The 26,012-nt window shown below is 28.0% G+C and overlaps 2 protein-coding genes across 2 annotated transcripts in view; both read right to left on the bottom strand.

The window, feature by feature from the left end:
* Nucleotides 1-17,839, bottom strand: part of LOC119668040 (homeobox protein caupolican-like) — a 29,121-nt gene extending 11,282 nt beyond the window's left edge. Inside the window, exon 1 of the mRNA XM_038077414.1 lies at nucleotides 16,907-17,839. Within this exon, the coding sequence (XP_037933342.1) occupies nucleotides 16,907-16,963 (57 nt within the window). The 5' untranslated portion in view covers nucleotides 16,964-17,839. The remainder of the gene's footprint in view (nucleotides 1-16,906) is intronic.
* The window catches only part of LOC119668050 (ubiquinone biosynthesis protein COQ4 homolog, mitochondrial), a gene marked incomplete in the record, with an annotated part of 441,748 nt that overhangs the window by 388,635 nt on the left and 27,101 nt on the right, over nucleotides 1-26,012 (bottom strand).

Raw genomic sequence — 26,012 nt, 5'->3', positions numbered from 1 at the left:
GCGCTGGTCTGATGACCATAACGAATTGTAAATCTCAAATAGGGAATGAATCCAATAAAAGTTAAAAAATCCGTTGTGTGAACGATCAATTTAGCATGCTTAAAATTGGGCATGTCACTCAATAAAACACAATAATTGTGGTTGTCACATTTTAATAGATTTCTTTTAGAATTCATAGAAAACTAATTAAAATTTAAGGCAATACAAATAACTATAAAAATATATTTTATAAAAATATTAATTTCTCATTTAATTTTATTCGATATTTTGCAATTTCTTATCGGTTTTAATCCACATTTCATATTTTACGCACTGTCAACACTAACTTTCAATCTCGGTACAGAGGAATGAATCTAAGCCCTGTAGCTGTTTGAACGCCAACCATTCATTCATTGAACGATACAACCGATTTTTACGCAAGCGATATTGAAAATAATGGAGCCGTACGACGCAGTGCAATTTGGAAGAGCTTGGCCAGTGTTCAAGTGACTTATGCTTAATATCATTTTAAAAGGCGTGTAGAGCCGTCAAGATCACTGCGTACTGATTACAAGCTCAAGGAGTATGGCAATGAAGAAACAATATGCAAATTGGTCGCTGTTGACAAGTAGGTAAGCCAGCGTACGTTAAGCCAACAACACTACTCCATATCGAATTTCTTAATGATTGTCAGATTGTTTGGATTTACGTTGTTTCAAGAAATTTTAACGATCACTAATGCGATATTGTCATTAAGTATCCTTCAGCGCTGGCCGGGCTTACTGGTAGTAGCACGTTCGCATCTGCAGCAGGTACTAACACGTATCAAGCCTTTGTTCAGCTTTTATTAAGACAGGCTACTAATTGTGGGCGTAGACTGATTTTAAAAGGAATTAAATATGCTAATTGATTTCAAAAGAAATTCATACACAATTTGTCAAGATAGGGTAAGTAGTAAAGAATAATATATTAAAACATAACGTGTATTATATATGAAAATAATTTTTAAACAAATATATTAAAATACATAATAAATTAACATTTTATGAATATTCTCACAAGTAGACGTTATCCTGCTATACATGGTACAATTGATATAACTTTTACATCTTTATATATATTAGTTAATTATTGCATATTAATATTAATAATTAAGTCTATGAAAAAGATATATATTATATGCAGTATACAGCAACCAGTGGTTCATATAGTATACGATGTCGTTCATATAGAATAATAAATGAATGCCTTTCTAGTTATTCCCAAATATATGATTAAAATATTTAAACTTTTATATATCGTCACATAATTTTTACAACTAACTAATAATATTATTAATAATAATTACTACAGGACCACAGTTTTATAAAACTTAATTCAAAAGTACAACTACATATAAACTTTACAAACTGCGACTATCCGAAAAAATCAATTGGCTTCAATATGTACTCGAGTTTATAAATAATTTGGGGGGTTGTCATTAACCCCCATTACCAATACTAAGAATCAAACTTTCTTCATTAATAAGAATGTAGTCTAAAAAATAACTCCTCTTAAAATTTATACTTATAAGAAAGTAAATATGATTAAATTACATCTATTACCAGTATGCACTTAAATATTGCCAGTTGAAAACATATTTGTGACTGGTTCTTGACAAAGTAAACCATGAACATGGTATTTAATTTTGGTAAAAAGAATGAAATCTTTATTTCAGTTCGTATGGATTAGAAGAATAATAATAGCCTTTATTAATAAGCAAAAGTAAACTCTTTACTTAAGCTTTGTTTTTTGACGGTCCCAAAACTGAAAAAAGATATGGTGTAGGTATCTTCCGCCTCAACAGCAGCATTACGTTCGCACTGTTTGACCCAATCTCGTTAAAACGAAAGTTGACACCCTCTATGCTTGCAGTGAAGTTAACAAAAGGTTATAAAAACATTGGTCTCTTGGAAATTCCCTTCGAAATCTAATTGCCATAATAAACTGTTGCAACTGTTAAAAAGGAACAAGGTAGTGCTTTGTTGGGTGACTGGTCAATATAGAACAATCTCGCAAGGACGGAATCAACCATTGAATTCTCTAGTTCGAAACTTTAATAAAAAATAAGGTGATCCACAATGAGGTCTCTGCTAAAAAAGTGTAAGAAAAAAAAGACGGTACTAGCTTGACACTGCAGGTAACTATCAGACTAAAGAGCTGATTCATCAGTACAACTACAATGTAGTATCCCTCTGTGGAAATGAGCTAAGATTGTTGTAAAGTTATCTGACAGGTTATTATTTTGACAATATGCGACTGTCTAAGACGATTGCCGACTTCTAACTACCTTGTATTTTTTAATCCAAAAGAAAACTGACAGAGTAATTTTTATCAGAATCTGGGGTAATAGAAAAAATCATGACATATTGTATACTAGTTTTATAACATAACTAAGCAGACACTATTTAAATAATTAAAATGTTAAACACCTATATCATAACTATGCTACGCATAACTCAACATGTTAAACTTTCCCAATTCACTTAGAGAAATAATGTATTGAGAAATATGAGTAGAATATATTAAGAAGCTTAGAACTAAACATGACTATAAAATTTCAAACCATTTTAATATGAAACTTGAAATTTAAATTTTTAAAATTAGTAAACATTAATTAATTAAATAATAAATAAAACTTACTGTAAAATATAATTTATAATGACCATGCTCAGTTTTTCTATCATGTTGATATAAATTCATATTTATCAGATTTCAATGTATATATTTATAGATTAATTAAAATAAATAAATAGAAATTGCTATAAAACTAAAATGATCATAAATAAAGTTTTAAATGAAGTCATAAAGTTATAATAACCAAACATAGATTTTCTATTACAATTTTATATATATATATATATATATATATAAAGCTTAATAGATGCTATATATATACAATATTATATTGCATATTACAGCTTTAATTATAATGGCAATGTCTTAAAAAAAAAATATAACTATAACCTAATAAAATCATAAATAATATATACATATCGTATGTATACATGAATAAATCTGTAATCTATTAATATCTGTTAATCTATTATAATTAGTTTATTGATATCTATCGATATCATATTTTTATATGTATATGTATTACTTTATTTTATGTCAGATTCAATATCATTCTCAACCGAAATTTTCTCAAGCAGCAGGATATAGAAATCGTGAGGGTACTCCGTATCTACACAACAAACATTTATAATGATAGTCAAATTTATTTGTCTTCTTGGACTTAAAATATAACGCTTATAAAATTCATGTAAATATATTCTTTATTAAAAGTACAATTTATTTCATACACACATATAAAATTAACTATAATTAAATTGATACTTGTCACATCAAATTTACATAATGAAGTCCTCTAAAATAGCCATCAACATTTAATAATAACATATAAACATCTGTCCCTACTGCTATTTCTGTAAGGAATGAAAACTTTAATGTTCTTACTTCAGTTTCAATTAAAGATTACAAATTGTACGTTGATAACTTCAACAAGCAAACATTAAATAAAATAACCATAATCAACAAGAAGCCACCAACTCCCTATTGACATGAACACTTGAGCAAGGATAAATTTAAAAATGTGAGACTATCGCTACAGGCAATGGCTACTGCCAGTTAACAGTCAACGAAATGCTTGTTGCATTCTTTTGCCACAGCTTTCCATTCATATAACATATATACTTAAATTTACGATTATAACATATTCATACCATTCATATCCGCACAAAACACAAAAACAACATCCACACCAACAACAACAACAAAAATCACAAATGATTATATGCAAAATCTAATAATGGTAATTTAAGTACAAAAATGAGTTGCCTTTTAACACCTCCCAATGAATTCGTTGCTATCTAATCACATTCGTAATTCACAGTTGGTGTCAGCCATTAGGTGCACGCACATAACTTTCTGCCAACAAACAGACACATATGCTACTTACATTCACACATGCCCACGCTTCTCTGGCGTGCCCAAATAAAAAGGCAACACAAATTTTTGTTAAAATTGGAAATTATAATAAAATCATTTTCATGAATGAAATCTAATGAATTCTGAATGGTTGTGTCCACCAAGTAAAACGAAGTGCAACCGGATCCATTATTGCAACTCAGCTCCTTTGCAAATATCAAAACGGACGTCGATATTTTTTTAATATATGAATATTTTCTGAATACAATAAAAGCACATACGGCTGACAGACGAGACTGACTATACGAGATATCCAAGAAAAAGTGCAGCAAACCCATTTTGAGACAACAGCTACAGACGTTCAGGTTTGCTTTGTTGTACGAAAGCATATCATCGTCATGGTCTTGTCTGTCTTCGCTTTCGGGTTGCAGCTTATTATCAGCACGCAAGTTATATTCTTTTTAATGATCCTCATGTTTGATTTCATCCTAAACATTTTAGCTTATTGACCATACAGCACAGCACACCACACCACAGCACTACAAAGCACACGACAGTGCAAAATTCAATACAGAGTTCCCTTCGAATTGCCGCAGAATGTTTAAGTGTCCTCTTGCTAGACTCCAATTCTTCCGGAATTTATCAAAATATTACCACAGATAGGATACGGATACAAGAGCGCAATAAAAACGTTATAAAGTATTTAAATTATTGTTTTAATGTTTTAATGTTTCGCCTTCAAAGCATAGGGAAGTGTTGGTAATGTTTTACAAAATTTAATACCGTTTAATTTTTATGATTGCGATTTGATTTTATCTTAAAGTACATTTAAAGATACGAAAAATAAAACCTAAAGGAAAAGGAAGCAGTGAATATGAAATATAAAGTCATAACACTGAAATTGTAATTCGCAATGGGCAAACAAAATATTCATTAGGTGTTGGAACTACTCATTATTGTAATGGGAGTTGTGATATGATATGATATGATTTGAGACTAAGTAGTGTAATAGGTACACATATATACAAGTATATTATATATACATTATATAAATAAACGAGGGACTTATCTACATTGTTTAAATAGTTAGATAAAACAGTAATTATCGGATCATCGAACCATTTGTGCAACATTTCTACTATTTATGTTTATACTACTGACACTATGTTATAAGTTATACGGTCATGAGCGAAAAAATAACAGAACTCGTTATGTGTATTTTAATTTTTATTTTTTTGTGAATTATTTCGACCATCATTGATGGTAACTCAATTACTTGATAGCTTAAAAACACCCAAAATGAGAAATTCATGTTGTAACTTTGCGAAAATAGCCAGAACGCGTTGTGGAGAATACCAAACGGCCATAAAGCGTAATTCGAGTTATGGCATCTGTAAAAATATACAGAACGCAATGTGATAAATAAGAGATAACGCGTTCTAAGAGATAACGCGTTCTAATAACAACCAACGAAACCAAATAAGGTTATGAGTAATTCTTACAAAAGAAATTGTACAGATAAAAAAATATTAATGCGATTTTAAAAGCTTTAAGTGCAGTTCCAAATTGCATAATAATAATTACATGTGTGTCTCTAAGAGTGCAAATTAAAATACAATTCCCAAAAAAATTGTAATTTTCAAAATCACGTCAGATTTTATATTTAACTAAATAAATATCAAGACCTTAAGTTTTTAATTATTAAAAAACATAAAAAAATCCGTAAACTTCCTTGAGTTCGGTGATTTAAGTCAAACATTGAATATCGCAATTGGATTTCTCAATTGACACAATGCATTTTGTAGTATTTATGCAAGTACAAATATTTTAGAGTATTTTGATAACTGGATATTGCTGGATAGGTGAATGGAGGATCGATCCTCCTCAATTAACTAAAAAAGCCTTTTTGATTGCAAATTTCTCGTATTTGTGGGTAGAAAATCAGACATATTAGAACCAGTCGGAAACATTGATAAATACAAGTACCTCACCAATACTCAAATATTTTTGAGTAAATTAAAGAATAGCGAACCCATCTAGGCAACTTTAAGCTTTAATCTAAATTAACTTATACACAACAGGTGTCTCGGTGTCTCCTCCTCGAGCATCGGTACACACGTACGAGATTTGGCGGGCAGGCCCAATCTGGCTCCATGTCGTTCTATAGTCTATTAACCTATTTGTTTATCTTTAATATATTCGATAACTGCAATAAATTAGGTCAAAATTTTCACATTAAATATTTATAGGGCATTTCACTCTTGATCTGTCTTGTATTAACTTTGATACATTCGATAACTGCAATGAATCAGAACAGAAGTTCTACATTTAAAGTTCATAGGCCATGTCAATCTTGACATGTCTACTGAAGCAATATTAGCCCAAAATCTGTTAGCCTGTCGACAAAAGTAATTGTATATTAATTTTTGTGTATGAACAATAACTATGTTATGTATACCTAATTATTGAATAATTTATGTGAATAATAATGTTAATTTTTAGGTAAAATTCAATCATTTTTGTAAGTAATAAATAATTTATAATTAATTAAATAATTTATTTTAATAATTAATAAAATAATAAAATAATTAATAATTAATAATAATAATTAAAAGTTTATCTACCCATCTACATATTTGTTTTAAGAAATGTTTAATTCTTTTGTTTATACACATTAATAATGGTTACAAATTCTTAAAGCAGATTTATATGATAACTACTATAACTTTCATTAACTACAACAAATTTATATATAGTAGATTATGTTAATCTATAAGGGCATACGTTATTTTAAATGAATTTTAATAAGAAAAAGAGTTCATCTCCATGAAATTACTGCGCTCAAATTATTATTTTCAAGAAAAACGTTTACTAATAGAATTAATATTAATAAATTTGTTTACATATATGAAAAATGTTTAAAATGCCCAAGAATGTTTGTGTTTTTCGAAATCATATTAAGTAACATACATGTTCACTTCAATATGAGGCAGTATTACTTTATGGATTAATGTACAACAAGCAATTGAAAGGCGCCTATACATACATGAGGTTGTGAAACGCACAGCTATGCAACAGAAGAGAACCAGACAAAATATTTTCGCATAAAAAGCTCTATGAATACGCATGTTTAACCATATATATTCATTGTACATATTATCCTGTATTGAATAGTGAAGTACGTAAAAATAAAAAAAAAACAGGATCATTGCAAAAAACTACTAATATTTTCAGTGCACATTCCATAATTGATTTATGAATTTTTAATGCAAGCTTTTTGTGCCAACTGCAAAAACTACAAGAACTGAAAAAATGAATGTGAAACAATGCAACTGCCACTACGACAATAATACTAACAACAATTATTGTCATCCAGAATGCACACATGAGCAAGAGTTTGGTTCCAGCTATAGCCGAACTGGTCATAGTTGGTTGTATGGTTAAGTAAACACATGCGAGAATGCCACCGTGCAACGCATTGTAATTGAATGAAATTTTTACTTTTGTTCGGTTATTTTGGCTGTTTCACATTACTGTTTTATTATTAAAGCTACTGCAACTGAAAAACAGACAGACCGACAGACAAACACAATTTGGCAATTTTTGTTATATATACCTATATACATATACGTTAATATTATTTTTTATTTTTGTTGTGTTTGTTTCGACAGAAGTCGTAGCATCATTAGGAGCAACTTTTTCTGGCAGGTTAAAGCATTCTTTGGCTTTTAGTCTTCCACAGAACAAAGCGAAAAAACTCATATAGAAATATTAAAAATCCATAAACGCACAACAAAAAGTTAAGAACAACAAAAAAAAAACAAGAAAAATATTGAAACCCAAATGAATGCAATGGCTTTGGCATCGGCATCGGCCAGCAAATGCAACTCCAAGTCCAACTGCAATGTCAGAATGAAAATATATCGTGCGATTTTTTGCACTCTCGATACAAACGTAAATCATTAAATTAATAAGCGTTAAATGACAGCTTGGCCTGCTGTTCAGCCTTTCGTTTTGTTTGGCTCAAGTTTTCCATATTAATTTTAAATAATTAATAATTAAATTTTAAGCAAAAAACGCATCTGAACGATACAAAAACACATTCCCGTCAGTCGATGTCTCGGCATTAATGATTTTTTGCTGCAAATTAATTTGCATATTTTTATATGGAAAATATTATACGACCACGCCTTATTTGGCTATTTTAGTCTTTTGATTTTAGTAATATGATGAATAAAATTTTAAACATTCTCTGGAAACAAATTTTATGATATAATTTCATATATATATTTTTTTTTGTGTTTAAATATTTGTGCTCTGTTCGAATGTTTTAACTTCCTGGCTGTTGAGTTTTTTTCATTACCAATTTTATTGCAAAATTTCTGCATGTAAACACACACTAACCAAACCATTTTCTCCTTTAATGTATTTCAGATAAAAGCGCTTAAATTCCTATTAAACTTGCCCAGATTTGCGCTCTACTTGAGTATTGTTTGCACATAATTTCCGTTTTGGATGACCGATTTGTTACAAGAGGAATTCTTTGATCTGAAGTACGTGTTTTAGTTTGAAATACTTTTGTTGTTAATATTACGACTTGTTAATGCTAAAAATTCAACTTAAATGAAACGCTTTGAATAAGTATTGTAGTATATGTCTTCGATATAGAAACCTCTGTTCCTCTTATATGTATGTATGAATGATTAATAAAATATTGCAATATTTTATTGATCATTAAAAAATTTTACTACCACAATTATTAGTTATCTATGACCATTCTGCAATAAAACGTATTACTTAGAAAACAAACCTGCTAGAAATTCAAATTAAGTGTAGCAATTTTCAAAACTTAAAAATAAAATTTTGAAATAATTACACTAACATATCAGCTGAAATTCGCATTCAGCCTCAAAGTTTAAATCAGAAATTTTTGCTCACACAGTAGAGGAGCTAGACCAATTCTGAACATCGGTGACATCAGAATAGCGAGCCCTCTTTCATTACCGAATATTAAAAGTAAATCATTTATATTCACTAATATGACGAAACATGTATAAAAGATTTATTAATAATTAAATCAAAAAAAAAAATCACAAATTTAAATAAATGAATTTTCTTATCCAATCACCAATGCAGATAATGCAGATCTCTTGGCTCATCATACTTCTTAAGTAGGTCTTAAACAATTTTAACTCAGAAGCTTTTTTCAGCAGAAGATGTACTATGAGTATGATTCTGATTACTATATAAACATTCGAATATACTTCTTATAAATTTTATTCCTTAATATACCGAATGAGTTGCTTTTTCTTGTTGAGTGAGTCTACTAAGCGATTTTAAAAGCTGGAACTTCTCATACAGGTTAAATGAATAAATGTCTGTGTTTTTACCTTCCCGAAGTATTGTACCTAAATTAATACAATACTTGAGAAAGTCTTCGTTTAATATACTTTTCATATGACTAATGTCATATATGTAAACAAATTTTTCAAAATATCCATTAACTACTTAGAATCGACAGTCATGATATCATCTATCATTATGTTACTGTATTTCAATGGATTGTATGGATTCATCAATATGTTCATAACTGAACAATGATTTCTCTTTGCTATTCTTTTTCCTTTAAATTTAAGTACACTTTTTTCTACAAACAATTATTAAGCTTAGCGTAGCGATTAATAGCGATTATCAAGTTTACTTCAGTCGATTACCAAAATTTTTTGATATTGTTCCCTCGTAGTAAAATTTTGACCTATACGTGTATAGCAACAATAAACTCGAAAATTAACATTTCATTCAGGACTACTTCACAATCAGTTAGAATTTTAGTATCATCAGTTTTATTTCTCTAGTCCTTCATGCATTCAATAACATCATCAAATTGCAAAAATATCGCTTTTACTGCTTCGATTCTACTCTCCTACTTTGTTTTAGAGAGAGATTTTTAGATCATTTTTAATTTAGTTTTTACAAGTATTTACGAACTCTTGCTTGACTTTGAAAAATGCAGATAGATTTTATTAATAAGCCCTAAAAAGTTGGATACCAACATAAATAGATCTATGAAACTATCACTATTTACGCTTTCGTACAGGCTTAGGGACTCTTTATGAGTTCTATATGGCAGATTATGAGAGACTAAAAATTTTATTGTGCAAAGGATTGTTGCGCCTTATAAAACATTCACAGTTGCGCTTAACACTGAATACCTCTACTGTTAAGAAATGCTCTTGTTCACGTAATAACAGATAATCAAAATAATTTTTTCTCTAGTAAATGTAGTTTAGATTTTTATTTTCCCAAATTGTAATAGTAGGTTAATATAAAATTGAATGAAAAAGTGAAAATTGTGATGTTAAGATTTTTCTAAGTAGATTTAAAGATTGTAGTTTATTAGTAATTCCGAATAATATTGAATAAACGAGAGTAAAATCTGAAGTTGCTGCCTTATAGTGCGTATTGCACAAACTATCTATTGTAGTTTGTTATTCTTTTACACCTCATATTTTATTAAATAAATCCAAATCCAAATCCAAATTAAGAGAACTGGTGTCTAACAATTAACTACAAATATCGTCTATATGCTAAATTAATGAGAGCATTCTGGATAATATTGAAGTATATTACCACTGTTAATTGTTGATTGTTTTGTATTATAATAAGAATAATAAAAGTAATATAATAAGGATTAAAATGGGTGCTGAAACTGTGAGTGCTTTACCCCATGAAATATGAGTACTACTCCAATATTTAGAATTTGAAAAGATCTGTTTAAATTAGAACGGTTCAAGCAAATCAAAATGGACTTGCAACTGATAAAGTTGACTTTACTGATTTGCCAGTCAATGAATGAATAAAGATTGTGTTGTCAGCTAGAAAGACTATAGTTACTTGATCTTTGCTCAGCAAAAATCAAGTTCTCAAATCGATGATTTAAGGTCTTCTTTAACAAAGCTGTCTTTGCTGGCATTATGTTACAACTTTCACTTGCTGGCAGTTAAGTTATTGGCTTGGCGGCCAATAAAATAAGAGTTCTGTGAAAAACTGACTCATTTAGCCAATTATATTGATCTTAATATTTTCAAAACCTTCTATGTTTTATTTCTTATTGAGAATCGATTTTGAATTTTTGTACGATGACTATTGCTAAGCAAATTATTTATATAAATATATTCTACTGTCAGTATTTTAATAAACGATAAATTTGAGTATTGATAAATCAAGAAAATCATATATCTAATGTGAAAATACATATAGGTACATATACTTCTGGTCCTTTTTTATTTTCTTGGCAATATATATTTATATAATATACGCTTCTTCTTTCCTTAAATTAAATTATTCAAACTTTTTAATAATAATGGTTATGGTTAGTATTAAATCTATCTTCCCAACTGTTTAATATAGAAGTTGAGGACAATATAATCACTTCTTAAACGTTGTATGTCATACGTATTAACAAATATATTGTTAAAAAGTGAAAATTTTATTATTGTGCCGGAATTCAGTATTTTCTACTTAATTTTGGAATGCCAATTTAATTTTTTTAATATATATTTTAATTTACTCGTTTTGATTTAATTACAAATTTTTAAGACTAACAGTCTTATGCACAACTATATTATATATATGCACATATATTTGGTTGCATATAATTTAAAATCAATTTCCGCTTTATACTTAATTTGATATTATAAAAAGATGAATCGAATTTATATTAAAATTTGATGTTACATACTTTAGTATCTTTTCAAGCCCGAAATAATTTCCAAAATGAAACCAAACTGGATGTCAATAATTAACATAATGACCCAAAAAAATTTCGTAATGGTCGAACAGGAACATTTCTCGTACGTGACAAAAATTATAAAATATATGTTTTAAACAAAATATTATCCTTACATCGACAGCAAAGGACTTAAATGCTTTAAACGATATCTAAAATCAGTAATAATTAGAGAGAGAAAAAAATTTATATATCAACTTAAATTTATTCTTTATGCAAACGACTGAGGAAAATTTATAAAAGTGGCCGCAGGCATGAATATTCATCGGAATAGCAGCCACAACAGCAAAAACGACCAACAAAAATAACATTAAGTATAATGACTAAAACTATTTGCCGCCAATGTTAAAAATTATGCAAGGAAATGTTGCACAATACAGGATAACATTGCAGAAACAAAAGCAACAACAACAACAACAACAGCAGCAAACAGCAATTTTTAGTGGGAACAACAGAAACAGGAGGAAAAGCCATTATGTACAAAAAGGAAGCAAATAAGCGCCAAAATACTTTTTTTGTGTGCTTTTATTTTACTGCTCCCGATAAAATGGGGATGTAGGCTGCCGGTGTTAGGGTTTTGTGCAAGTTTTCAGATACATTTAAAAATTTTTTTTAAAAAAAATTATAAATAAAAAGTATATACATATATATATATTTATATAATGTGCATTTTATAGCTACATATTAAATTAATGAAATTACACAAATTCTATTAAATCACACTGTGTAAATGCAGCAGCTTCTTCTAAGCTTTCAACAGATATATCTATGTGTATGCACTGGAATGTATCTTATGCACTTGTATTTAGTATAGCTATTCTCTCTCTCTCGTACCTTTAATGCATTCGTATGTGTGTACATATTTCCTTGCATAAGTTTACTTGTTCCCGTGTATTTCTAATATGACCAGTGATTTAAATAGAAATTTATGTTGAAATGGCCGGATTGTATGCACATTCATTATAATATGCATACTTGCTACGTTAAATTATAATAATTAAAATAATGGCTACTAAGATTATCGGTAGTAATTATAACTGCAGTTGTACTTGTACTCCTATACCATCATACACAATATACCTAGTAAATTTATGTACTAATATATATGTCCATATATATATATATGTTAAGTTTAATAGTATATGCGCTTCTGTCTGATAGAGTAACCAACAAAGTTAAATCTTTCCTACAAATTTAATATTTACCCAAACTTTAATTTCACTTTTAAATATTTAAACTGTTTAATAAAATATCAAATTTCGCAAATCAGACTAATTTACTGACATTTAAATTTTTATTAATGTAGAAATTAGGCTTTAATGCTACTTCATGATTTTATATTAAAAGAATACTCAAAAAAAAAAATTATAAAAGTATGAGATAACTTAAATAAGGTTAAATTACTCTTACATATTACCAAAAAAAAACGTATTTTATCAAAAATCTTAAATTCTAACATATGCTTTAATATGATTTTCAAAAGGTTAATGAGTATTTTTAGCTGAAAAATTTTTAAATAAGAACTACAAATTTATATAGAAACAATATAAGAAGCAAATTTAATCGGTATAATATTTTATAGCAATGGTTAGTTAAATATGAATCACTCTTAATCCCTCAAACGCTAAGTTTATATACAAATGTCAACCGATCAGCTTTAGTTTTAGTAAAATCGTAATATTTCACTAATTAATATATTATTCTTATATCGTAATATAACAATAAAAGGCACATAAACACATTTTTGGGATGATCACTGTATAACATATTAGAGTTTCACAATAAAGAACCTATACAGAAAGCACTTTCTTATTGAGGAATATTGGGTAATTTTGAAAAGGATCCATAGTTTTTTGTCACAGGATGATAGTGGATATGTAGATAATATCTAACAATACAAATCCGAACATGTCAAAATATATTTTTTTGTGAAGGTACATTCAGAAAAATAATTTTATTGATTTAACATGATTTTAACTGAATCTCAGGTTTAGTTTAGTTTTTATTGCCTTTTTACCATATGAGCTAAAATTTTTCTAACAAAATTATCAGGTCATTTAAACTAGAATGTGGTTGGAGCATACTATTTTTCCTAGTTGTATAATTCGTCACTCTTGTAAAAAGTAATATTGATTTGAAAATGAGAGAAATAACTGAAGAAATAGTCTGAAAAACTGCTACAAAAATATGCCGAAAAATGTTTGCAGCTTTGAGAGAACGTCGAACACAGAAGTAGTTGGTACCATTTTGTTGCAAGAATTTTAAGTCAAAATCGCACCCCATCAAGTGGTGGAGCAATACCAACATTCTTACAAAATCATTTATTAAAGTAATTAGCTTATGCATAGATAATATTTTTATTACTAACAAAAATAACTATTTTTATACACTACTATATTACTATATTATTCTTTAGTAATATACAATTAAATAAATAATATCCAAAGTATCAGCTAACTACACCAAATAAACGAAACGAAAAATTTAAAAAGACATTAAACCCAAATAAAATCATAAAAAGGTTATTAGAGCATTTGTATCTTTTGGTAACGTATTCTAAACATTAAAAATAATCAAGAAACTAATCACAAAAGAAATCGGTATTTCCACATCTTTCTTAAAAAACTATCGTTACAAACTATATTATAATTACAGATTCACGTGTGTTGTCTGATACACCGCAAACTCTGAAAGTTCTTGTACTATCCCTTTATTTATCTATCGTAAAACTGAAATGAACTCCCTTAATTATCAGAAAAATTATTTTTAAAACTGAAATTCTTTTAGTTGCCATTCTATGAAAATAATGTTCAGTTAATGTAGTAGTTTTTGATACTAAATCATCATAAGCCAGAATTATAAAATCATTTATTATTTGATTGCCAAGTAAAATTTATGATAGATTTATCTATATCCACAATTTTAATTAGTCTTTAATTAACCACCAACCAGTAATTATAATAAACTCATACCCAGTTATTATTATTTACATTAGAAAAGTGTGCTTTAGAGAAGATCAAGTTAAGTATATTTATATACAGAGTATAGACTGAAATTCGTAGAGTTAACTATTTAGTATAGAAGCAAATAATGAAGCCCAATTCTGGAGAAAATCTTACAGACGAACAACGTGTCAAAACATAACTTCACGCTCGCTAAAGTTCGTTCAAAATATCTTACAGAATAGATAATTTGTGTTAGAATCGAAAACTTTTCCAAATCTCCGCATTATATCTTTACAAAGTTCACAAATCTGATGAACCAAAAACAATACAAATAACGGTATCATTTAAAGCATGTAATACCTGTTTTCTGTTATTAGACAAAAATGTCCATAATATTTCAAATCTTTGAGAAATCAACTTAGATCAAAGATCATAGCACTTCTGAAAATGATATACTAAACTTAACTAAGACAAAATAAACATCATGTTCATTAGATGAAAGTAAACTATATTAATAAGAAATGGAATTATAATTTTAAATATTAGAGGCTTACACAGGGTGAATGTTTCTCATGGACGATATATAATAGAAATAAAAAATTTTCTGTACAAAGACACACACCGCTCTAGATCACTTTCTATTTAATAATTAACTTAATATATATAATTATGAAACAAATATATTGCATATGATAAGGCCGCCGTCATTATTATATTATTAGTTATCAATATTCACCACCGTGAATAATATTTAAATATTTTAAAATAGTAATGCTTTATGTGCTTTAGTTGATACAGTTAAATAATATATCTGAAACAATGTGTTGAATAAATTGTAAAAATACTTGGATCAACAAAAAGTCACTAAGCAACGTTTATTTCAATTAGCTGAAAAGCTAAGATTAAAGCCAGATATCATGATTATATGGACTTATTTTGCGATTCACTAGTTTATACAAATTTTCACAACCCTATTGAGTTTACACACTATATTTTTGAATATGTACTAATATAAAGATATTAGTAGTTCCTTTACTTCTACTTTATGTAGTAAGAAAGAATAACAAGCATTTTTAACAATAATGTTACACACCTTAGCACTACTAGCCAGAGTCGAGCTAAAGTTTATAATTAATTTAATATTATATTATAAATTATAGACCATTTACTAGTTAATACACATTTCATTCACTGTACATTTATTTTATAAATATATATTATTATTATTAGCTCTTCTCTATCTATGGGAAAGCATAGTGCTAAAGATTACAAAAAATTTTAAATTGCATTGCATTGCAGGTAGAACTCTTGACTATAGTTGGAACATAATTAATTTTATTTTATATTAATTATAAATTCATTAAGTTTATAATTAATCGTACTCAATTTAATAATAATCTGCGCAATAAGTTGCTTTAAAAATAGTGTAATAAACATGTAAAATTTATATGTGTGAGATATAAATCTAAGTCAAGTAATTTTATGTTAATATTAATATTATATAAATTTAATTACAATTATTTATTATTCTTTATATAACAACTGATTATGCAAATACAAAATAAGGACTTTGTATAAAGGAATAATTTTTTTTTATTTTAATATGTAGTAATAAAAAGTTTTATCTAAGTAACAAACGGCATAAGTGCGATTATAACAGAACAAACAAGGAATCTTGTTAGAAGATTTAAGATTATGTGTTACTACAATAGAAGCACATAATAATAGACTACAGTTGAAGAGCTACTATGTAAATAAACATAAATAGAATAATGAACATAAGAGTTTATGCTACTAGTTTCAGCACCAACTACTTGGTACTGCAAAAAGGACATATAGTGGTTATTTATTAATTACAACTATAAATTCGTCCTTTACTCTTATTAAGAGCAATGATAATATTTGGAAATATAATAATATTTATATTATTATACAAATTATTGTTTTAGCATAATTTGTTTTTATTCTATATTTACACAATCATTTACTTTATATTCTTATAACAACAGCAACAATGGTTATGTGTAATCTCTTCGCTATACAAAAGCGAAGTTGAACAAATATTATTTATTTAATAAATATTTTTTGTCTTAACACAAAAACTACACTAATCAAAAAATTATTCAGATCTACAATCAAAACTGAATTTATATAATAAGCACGCTTTATATATTTTATTGAGTTATTTAGGGTAAAAACAATATTTTAATTACGAGTATCTTACCTGATTAGCCGGCGGGTAACCACCATATCCGAACTGCGCATATGCAGCCATATTCATGATTTTCCTTCAGAGTTATTAAGTTCAAAATTCAATAAAAACCTTATCAAAGTTGATAACAAACGTAACTGGTGACTTTGGATGCTGTAGCAAATCTCCACTTAAGCTACACTTAAGCACAACAACAGTGAAGTCACAAAGAACGCAGCTTGATTAAGGTACACTGCCGAAATTTGCACCCACACCGCCACATATAAATTTGGTTTGCGTAGCGCACAGAAACACACAGCCAAACTCAGATACTCCAACGACAACAAACCAAAAATGCTGTAAGGATCTGTAAAGGATGTTGATGATAAGCACTGTCGCTGTCGGTGTTGCCGTTATTGTAGCTGTTGCCTTTTTTTCAAAACGGAAGAAGGTGCGTAGTTCGTTTGTTTGTATCGTCGAATGTTTATGTTGGTTTTTATTTGCGCCTTTCGTCGGAAAAGCTACGAGAAGAAAAGCTATTGTTGCCGTTTCCGTGTTGGAAATTGGTAAAACAAATTGTCAGGCATTTATGTTAATGTCAGTGGGAAATGTTTTTTTTTATCTCTTTTCTTGTTATTATTTTTTATTTATTCAGCACCGAAACAATTTTTATGTGGATTTCAATTAAACCTTTTTTTCGCAGAAAGTTCTACCACCAGTTTTTAGAATGTTTTACTGCCAGTTTTTGGTATCCTTTTTGGGTGACATGGTTTAGTATGGTTTTGAGTTTTATTTATTTGATTTTTTTATTTATTATACGATTTTATTTGTAGCCATAAATATGTCTAACATGAAATAATTTAACTTGTTGTTGACTTCGGAGGTGTTAAGTTATTTGCAAATTGTTCGGAAGTTGTTAGAACTCATCGCACTTAACCCTATATTGTTTTTCTTATAGTATTTTTAAAAGGGCTTGTTTAGCTACACATATCATAGTACTTAATTTTTTTTTTTTTTTTCAAATGTAAGGAACTTTATTATAATTTCTTTTTTACGGTAATTACTATTGCACCAATTTACTGATTTAATTTATTTTAAAATTAAATAACATATTTGTTAAATTTTAATTATTTTATATTTATCTTAAACTTGTTTACAACCTGTTATGCGTCGATTTATCTGTTTATTGTGATTTTCTAATATTAAAATAATTTCAACATTTCACCGATGTGCACCTAAACACGTTCGAACACAAACTAGTTGGTTGTGTTGAACGGTTTGTTTGGATTTCTGATTGTCAAGATATTTACAGTATTTCTGGTTGCCACATTGTGATTGCAACGAACAGAGCAGAACAACAATGTGTCAAACTGTGTGTAAGAGCGAAACAAAAATGAAATGTTAAAAAAATGTGAAAACATTTGTGCCATAAGTGCCACTACTCCAACAGTTGCAGATACATTTGTATCTTCATATGAAGTGAACACTACAGCTGTATTTGTGCGATACAAAATTTTGTATCTGCATTCGTACGACATGTTGGAACTGGTATTACTGATTTCTATGCTTATTCACGCATCTCTTCATCACTGTGAAAAGCATCTTTGTGTGTTTCGTGGTAGTTGTGAGTTTTTGGCAACGCCTTCTTTTTACTTATAAAAAATGTTTCTCTTTCAACAAGTAACGAGTAAAGTACAAAATATCTAACTAGTAGAAATCAAGTTGAGATATTGTTTACAAACAATTGCTTAGCTGTTGCAGTTCTTGTTGTTATTATTTTTGTTGCTTTTGTTGTTCTTACGATTACAAATCGTTTCCCCTTTATTTATGTATGTTGCATATTTGTTTGCATTGGAATATAAATTTATGGCAGCGAAATTTGACCGCATAATAGTCTCCATTTAAGGGGCCCTGAAGCCATAAAAAAATGCTTTCAGTACATTCTGTACATTTTTTTTGGCAAATTTAAATTTACTTTTTTACTTTACATATTACATAGTTTTGTTTAGAATAAAAATGCAAAAATTCTTTTTTAAAAATATTTTTATATTTTGTTTTCATCTTTTTTTACTAATAACAATTAATGTATTTTTTCATAGACTTAGGAGTGGTTTCGTTTTGTTGCATTTACAACAACACACCCTTTTATCTTTTAGTGATAAAGCTAAACACAAAATATTTAGAATAAAAATAACTTACAAATGGAGTATTTTGCTTAAAAAATTTTTTTATACTCCGTAAAATGCTGAGTATTTCATTAAATTTATTAAAGCAAAAAACATATTTCCTTTGATGTTAGGAAGTGAAAGCAAATGTTGTGGCGATCATTGGAGCAAAGCAATTTTCTCTTAAACTTTTATTATAGTAGTTTAAGCATAATTAAAAAATAGTGATTAAGTAGATATTATAACAAAGGCAAAGTAATCTTTCTATTGAAATTTGTATTAATTTTAATAAACAAAAAACAAGCTTAGATAAATATTAAAATAAATGAGTTCCTGTTCTTCTATTAATACTTTTTTTCCTTAATAAATAGTATAAACTTAATTATAAATCATAAATATATAATTACCATAAGACTTGTGTTCTTTAAAGTCATTTTTTGTTATCAATATATGTTTTTATAACCGGATATAATCTAATTATATAAAAAAATGCTCAATACTACATAATTAAGGTAATTAAAACATACATTGATAGTATCACTGATTTGCATATACGTATGAACTGTCCTACTAAATAGACTTCATATCAATTCCAAGCTAAGAGCATACACTTCACTCACACAAGTGGTTAATGTTCCATATAAATAACATATTTTTTTTTTTATTGCTATGACTATATTACAAACAACGAGTAACTAATTATTATTATATTATAAATATAATTATTATAAATATATAGTATTTATTTTATTAATTTTTGTAATATAAACAAAAGTCAAAGTACTAGATTAAAACACCGAAAACGTATGAAAAAATAAAACAAAATTATTTAATAAGAATTCATAATCAAGAAACGCAACTATATTAAAAAAATAGTGAAAATAACATACTACACAAAATAGTATTAGAACTAAAATAAAAATATAGCAAAATCCTGTTTAGAGGTGTTCCCTGATTAAGAAGATTATTTTTACCGTGTTATATTGAAATCGTGTTATACAGAACTTATTCATATATTTATTTAAACTAATATATAATGTAACATATAACCTCTGATAAAATGTCATTGAAGGCAATGTGTAGTTTACCAGGTTGTAACAAAAGTTATTTCGTTTAATATCAAAACTATGCATTTTGTATCGTGTTATATCGAAACCAAGTTTTAAGACTAGAATTTCCTTTCAAGTACATAGGCAAAATAAATTAGTAAGTAATATAAAAAAAATTCAACGCAAGTTTTAAAAAAAATAAAAATTCAACTCAATATTATATTATAATTCAAAAATAATTATAATTTTTGTAATACAATGTTAATTTATATAATAATTATCATTAAAAACTGTGGTTAAACTGATTTCCTTACTCCAAGTTTGCAAAAAAATCTTTTTCGCTACTCATTTCTAAAGTTTTGTATGATGTAGCACAAGTCCATATTATAATAATCACAAATTTTGTATCGTGTAATATGGAGACCGTATTGAGCAAGTACCATATTAAACGTGGTATATCTATAATAATTTTTATTACAAAAATCTTTTTCATTATCTTGCTTTGCTCTATAACTACTTTTAAAATTACCTTCAACAAAACAGTAATATGTTATATGTTCCAATTAAGCTATATGGGAGACAAGGAAATATCAGCGTGCCTCATCCAAAAATGGCATAAATCTACTGCACAATAGGAGGGCAATGAATATGGGCACAGTTCCATCCTCAATCTATTCAGTTCCTTCTGAGATTGTGTTATTTATATATTCATCACTCTAAGTTTATAACAAACTATACTATAGCCTTGCCATCTAACAATAACTTGATATGAGCGGGTATTTTATTAGGATAATGTTTTACTGTAGTCACTCATGACTCCAATATAGGTAACGATGTGTTCACACTTAGTAAATTGAGGTTAAAAAATTAAAAGTAATATATTACTTTTTAAAACGTTTCAAAGTAACTTGCTCTTTTTAGCGTCTTGTATTTATATTTCCTTTAAGAAACTTGTATATATATATACGAAAGGCTCTTTGATCATTGAGACTTTATGCTTCACTAGGAAAGAAGAACAGCAGCAAGTAAGTCTCAGATTATTGAATTGTGTTTCAAGCACAAATTATTGCAACTACGAAAGTTACAGCTTGTCTCAAAATAGGTATTTTAATTACTAGACATATGTTCATATTTTCAAATAATAATCCAATGCGTTTATTTTGATTGGCAGTTTGGACGGCTTTGCGCTTATATATATTTTTGATTAATGATCTTGTATTTCTTTTCTAGGTTTGTGGCTACAAAGGACGCATTCAAAATAACTGAATAGTTTAGACAAAGCACTATATATAATTCAAGGAATTATCAAAATCTTTCTGCAGCGGAAAAAGTTAAATACTAAATTGGATAGATCAATGATATATTTAATAGATAAAAATTTTTCTTTTATTCTAAGATACTCCATAAAGTATTTATTTCGTGGTGGTAGCTTAAACTCCTGAGCACCCTCTTTCTAAATTATTTCAGTGAACTATTAACACTTTTCTATAATAGCCACATTTTAAATTTTTTCTAGGAGCGCCCATTTTTAAAGTTTTTGATATCGAAAATGATCATATATTGCCCACTTCTTAGACCGCATTTGTCTATTGCTTTTCAACTAAAACTATTGCTCCTCTATTGTTATATAAACAATAATCTTTGTTTTGTACTTATTTTGCATATTTATTCGATTTAATGAAATATTTCTTTTAATTATAAAATTACATTATAAAATTACATTAATTTTTTAAAATGTAAAGTTTTATGTTCCGTTTTGGGTTTCAGTAGACTTAAAAATGTTATATGAATTTGATTCCAATTTTCCGGTTTTCGGTTTAGTTTCAACTGTATAACTGTACATATATGATAAATTAATGTTTTATCATGACTTGATTCATTGTTTGTAATTAATGTTTATTATTAATTACATATTGCCTTTTATTATTATTAAAACTTCTAATATACTTTCATTTAAACTATTTCTATTATTCCTGAAAATAAATTTCCATCCCGAAAAGCTCCCTTACACTTTTTTCCATCACTAATACAGCTTATGCTATATATGTTTGTCAGTTAAATAAGGATGTGTTTATTTATGTGCACTCCATAATTATTTCTTCTGTCTAATTATTTTATATGGTCAAATATGATTAGTAAACTTTATAGAATATTCAATTCTTTAGAAATATAGGATTAATAATTTTGTATTACCGATTTTTTTTGTGTTATATCAAGATATATTGTTGAATCAAGTTTTACTTTTCGCTGTAGCATGAATATCAGTTTTTTCTGACTCAGCTCCGGTTTGAAGCTCCACTAATTTCACGAAAATGCCAGTTAACAGCACTAAATATATTGAGGAATAATTACACAATTTGTGATACAGAAAATCATTGTTTAACGTTTTTGATGTCAGAATATATTATTCCAAAATACTTCCACTTATCATTAATATACAGCAACTCAGTTGACTCAGTAAATAGTTCTATACACATTTCAAATGGAGCCATAAAAAATAGTGAAAAATGTAAAAAGCGTGCTAGAAATCAGTTGTGAATATTTAATTAATTAAAATTGTTTCATTTCTGTTAAATGTCTCCAGTAATTACTATTAGCATTAAGCCGTGATTGTTTCTTCTATTTAATGTGTTTCGTTATCACGTTTAGGCAATGAACTGCTTGTTGTTTTAAAGGCAATTGCACGAATTAAAACTGAGAAGAGCGTAAAAAAAAAAATATAAAACAACATTTTGTGACAAACAATTTGATTTTTGTATTATTTTAAGAATTTTATTTTGTATTTCGATTTTTAAAATTCTTATCATGTGTGTCTAAACGCCGACAAAACTGCACTCTTAAGGCACAAAGTGTGCCGATATTTACTTATACGGAAAAACTGAGTAAATAAAGTGTCATTTAGGAAACAAAAAAGAATGAAAATATTTATTAAACGTCGAACTTATGTTTGCAGAACAATTTCAATTTCAAGTGTTTCGATCGATAAGATTCAAAGTGGAAATGCAGTACAAGTTTTAATACTTTAATCACACATAGATAAAAACAATGGAGTAATTGTCGTTATAACGACTCCACACTGTCTGGTTTTTCTTTAATTACATTCATATCATATAATTTAATACATTTATGTATCAAGCAATTTGGTAACTTTAGTCAAAAGTTTACTAAATATTTTTGTACAAATTTCCATTGTCGTAGAACAAATTGCAAACTATCATTAAACGAAATCAGAGCATAGCTACTCTCATTCCTCCATTATCCCTGGAGTATAATATCAACTTTACAAATTTATTTTAAACAATTTGCATTAAATCCTTTCTTCCGTCTTTGCATTGCTTCTTGGCTTCTCGGTTCAAGAATTTTATTAACACATTCAAGTGAATTGATGCACAAAATTTACAAAATTTCAATTTAAGAAAATTCGACAAGAAATTCTCAGAAATCTACTTCAGTTAGTGTGTACGTATGGATTTGCATTTTAGTTCGCACCAACACCTTTAATAAAAGCACTCGCATATATTAAGGTGTGTGCATGTATTTGTGTTTCAAAAAATAGACAATTTCATGTCCAAATGCTTTCCAGGTGACATGAAACAACACTTAGGCAACATCCCGTAAGTGCTGCCAATACCAACACCGTACGCCATATGCCACATGGCAAACACCATACTTGACGCTTGTAATGGCAGGCAAGTAAAAAGTAAGCTTCAGAGATGCTCAGATATACTCGTACTATATGTACTGAAAATCACAGTACTGGGGGTGATGCTGTGCCGAATTTGCTACTACTATATTATATCTGACTCAATGGAAATCTACATTTAAATTGTTTTCAATTTAATCTGCATGTTGCGTCTTACGGCTACGAACATGTCCAAAATGACATTTACCAAATATAAGTATACTATACAATAGTTGATGTCCTTGCTGCGAGCACTGGCACATCAGCACATACGAGTCTATATATATATATATATGTAGCCTTATATGTAATCGTCAACCATCAGACGACGATAGCGGCTGCAGTAGCAATTCGAACACCTAGTTATGATGATTTTATTTTTAATATGATAGTGTATGTACTCTTATAAGACATTTAAGGAAGCCACTTAAAAGGAAACATGTGTCCCAATTCACATAATGTGCGACACGTTGTCAGGAGCGCACAGGCTATAATGCCAGCAACAGAAAGGAGATTGAAATGAATATGTACAAATCTGGCATAAATTTTAAAATTATTTTTAACAAATTTATGTAGAATAGTAATATTGTATTTCACTCTATATATGCACACATATAACTATTATATGTAAATGCATTTAAAATCAAATTTTAAAAGAGTAAATTTTGGTGAATTCAAAAAAATAACAAATGAAAAGTTACTTGTGCCTCTTCTGGCGCCAATAAGTGCGGAAGAAGATACATTAAAAACCACACAGAAAATTGTCATTATCATTATGATACTCTCAAGTGGCACAGGATTCTTTGTAAATCACTTGTACAGATTATAAATGAGTGCAGGTTAACACCCATAAAAATATCTCACTTTACATAAATTTCCTCTTAAAAAAAGAGTCTACGCATTTTTCACATCTCAAATTCCAATAAATCACTGCGAAAACCAGATGGTCTCGAATGCAGTTAATATACAAAAATTTGGAAACTGAAACTGCATTTTCTATTTATCAACTTCATGCACATCTGTATGTATACTATACATAAACATATTATGGACATTATACATTATATGGTAATCAGTACAATTAGCACTTTGTTTCTCTGTAGTGATACGTAAGCAACCTTGAAAATTTCAATGACAATTTAGTAATCAAATTAGTATTTACTTATAGTTTAATGTGATTTTCAACTTTTATGACTATTTAAATTTATTATAACATTGCGAAATTAAAACCAATATAAATAAAATCAATATATTAGAATTGAATGTCCTCTAAAACATTATTGACATCTTGGTAAATATGACCGTAATACTATTAAAATTTTTAAATTTTATGACATTACGGTAGGTTACATTAGTGTCAAATATTGACAATAGAATATTTACTGTCACGACGTTCTAACTGCCAGATAACGTCAACATTTACAATATATATATACAACTATTCATTACTGAGACCACTGATTTGCTCTTTGACATATTTTTCGTTAAACGCAATTTGGCTCACTTGCCTGGTATAGCTGTTTCTTTGCCTTACCTATTTTATTTTATTATCTGCAGTCTACATTAGTGTCATATACTTAGAACAGAATATCTATTGCTCGAAATCGAACTAGCAGCGATCGTTAACATATATTTTATTTATATTAAATTCTGTAATTTTAAACCCATTACAGGTCTCGATGTTTGTATCAAAAGCTATTTTGACACAATTGCCTGTGATAGCTGTTGCTTTGCCTTAGATACTGCTTAACAGGATCCAAATCATCAGTATATACGGCGTCGCATTTGGAGTTTTAAATAAAGTTGTCGATCACAGAAAAGGAATGACAAAGCATAAGCCCATGACTAACATTACGTGTTAAAAATAATGGAACCATTGTTCAAAATTCTTTAATAGGTCATCTCGTTGCTATTCTTACAATATTTTTGCAATGATTTTTGGTATAGTAAAGTCTTTATATAGTATTTTTAATACATAAAGTGTTTTTTTAAAGTCTACCAACGGGGGACAAAGATTTGAAATATAGATTGCTCATATATGATTGCTATTGTACTTGTATTTTTGTGAACTAAGTTAAGAAGCTATATTCTTACTCACTCATTCATAATATTTATAATATTATATATTCAAATTTATAATATTTCTAATTTATTTTACGTTGTATATCTCTCTCTTTTTATCGAATATATCTCATTAATATAAAAACAATAATATGCTTTCCTTTCTAAGTTTATTGTTAATT

This window comes from Teleopsis dalmanni, chromosome 1, assembly GCF_002237135.1.
Source record: "Teleopsis dalmanni isolate 2A chromosome 1, ASM223713v2, whole genome shotgun sequence".
NCBI classification, from domain to species: domain Eukaryota; kingdom Metazoa; phylum Arthropoda; class Insecta; order Diptera; family Diopsidae; genus Teleopsis; species Teleopsis dalmanni.
This window is presented reverse-complemented; position numbering and strand designations above follow the sequence as displayed.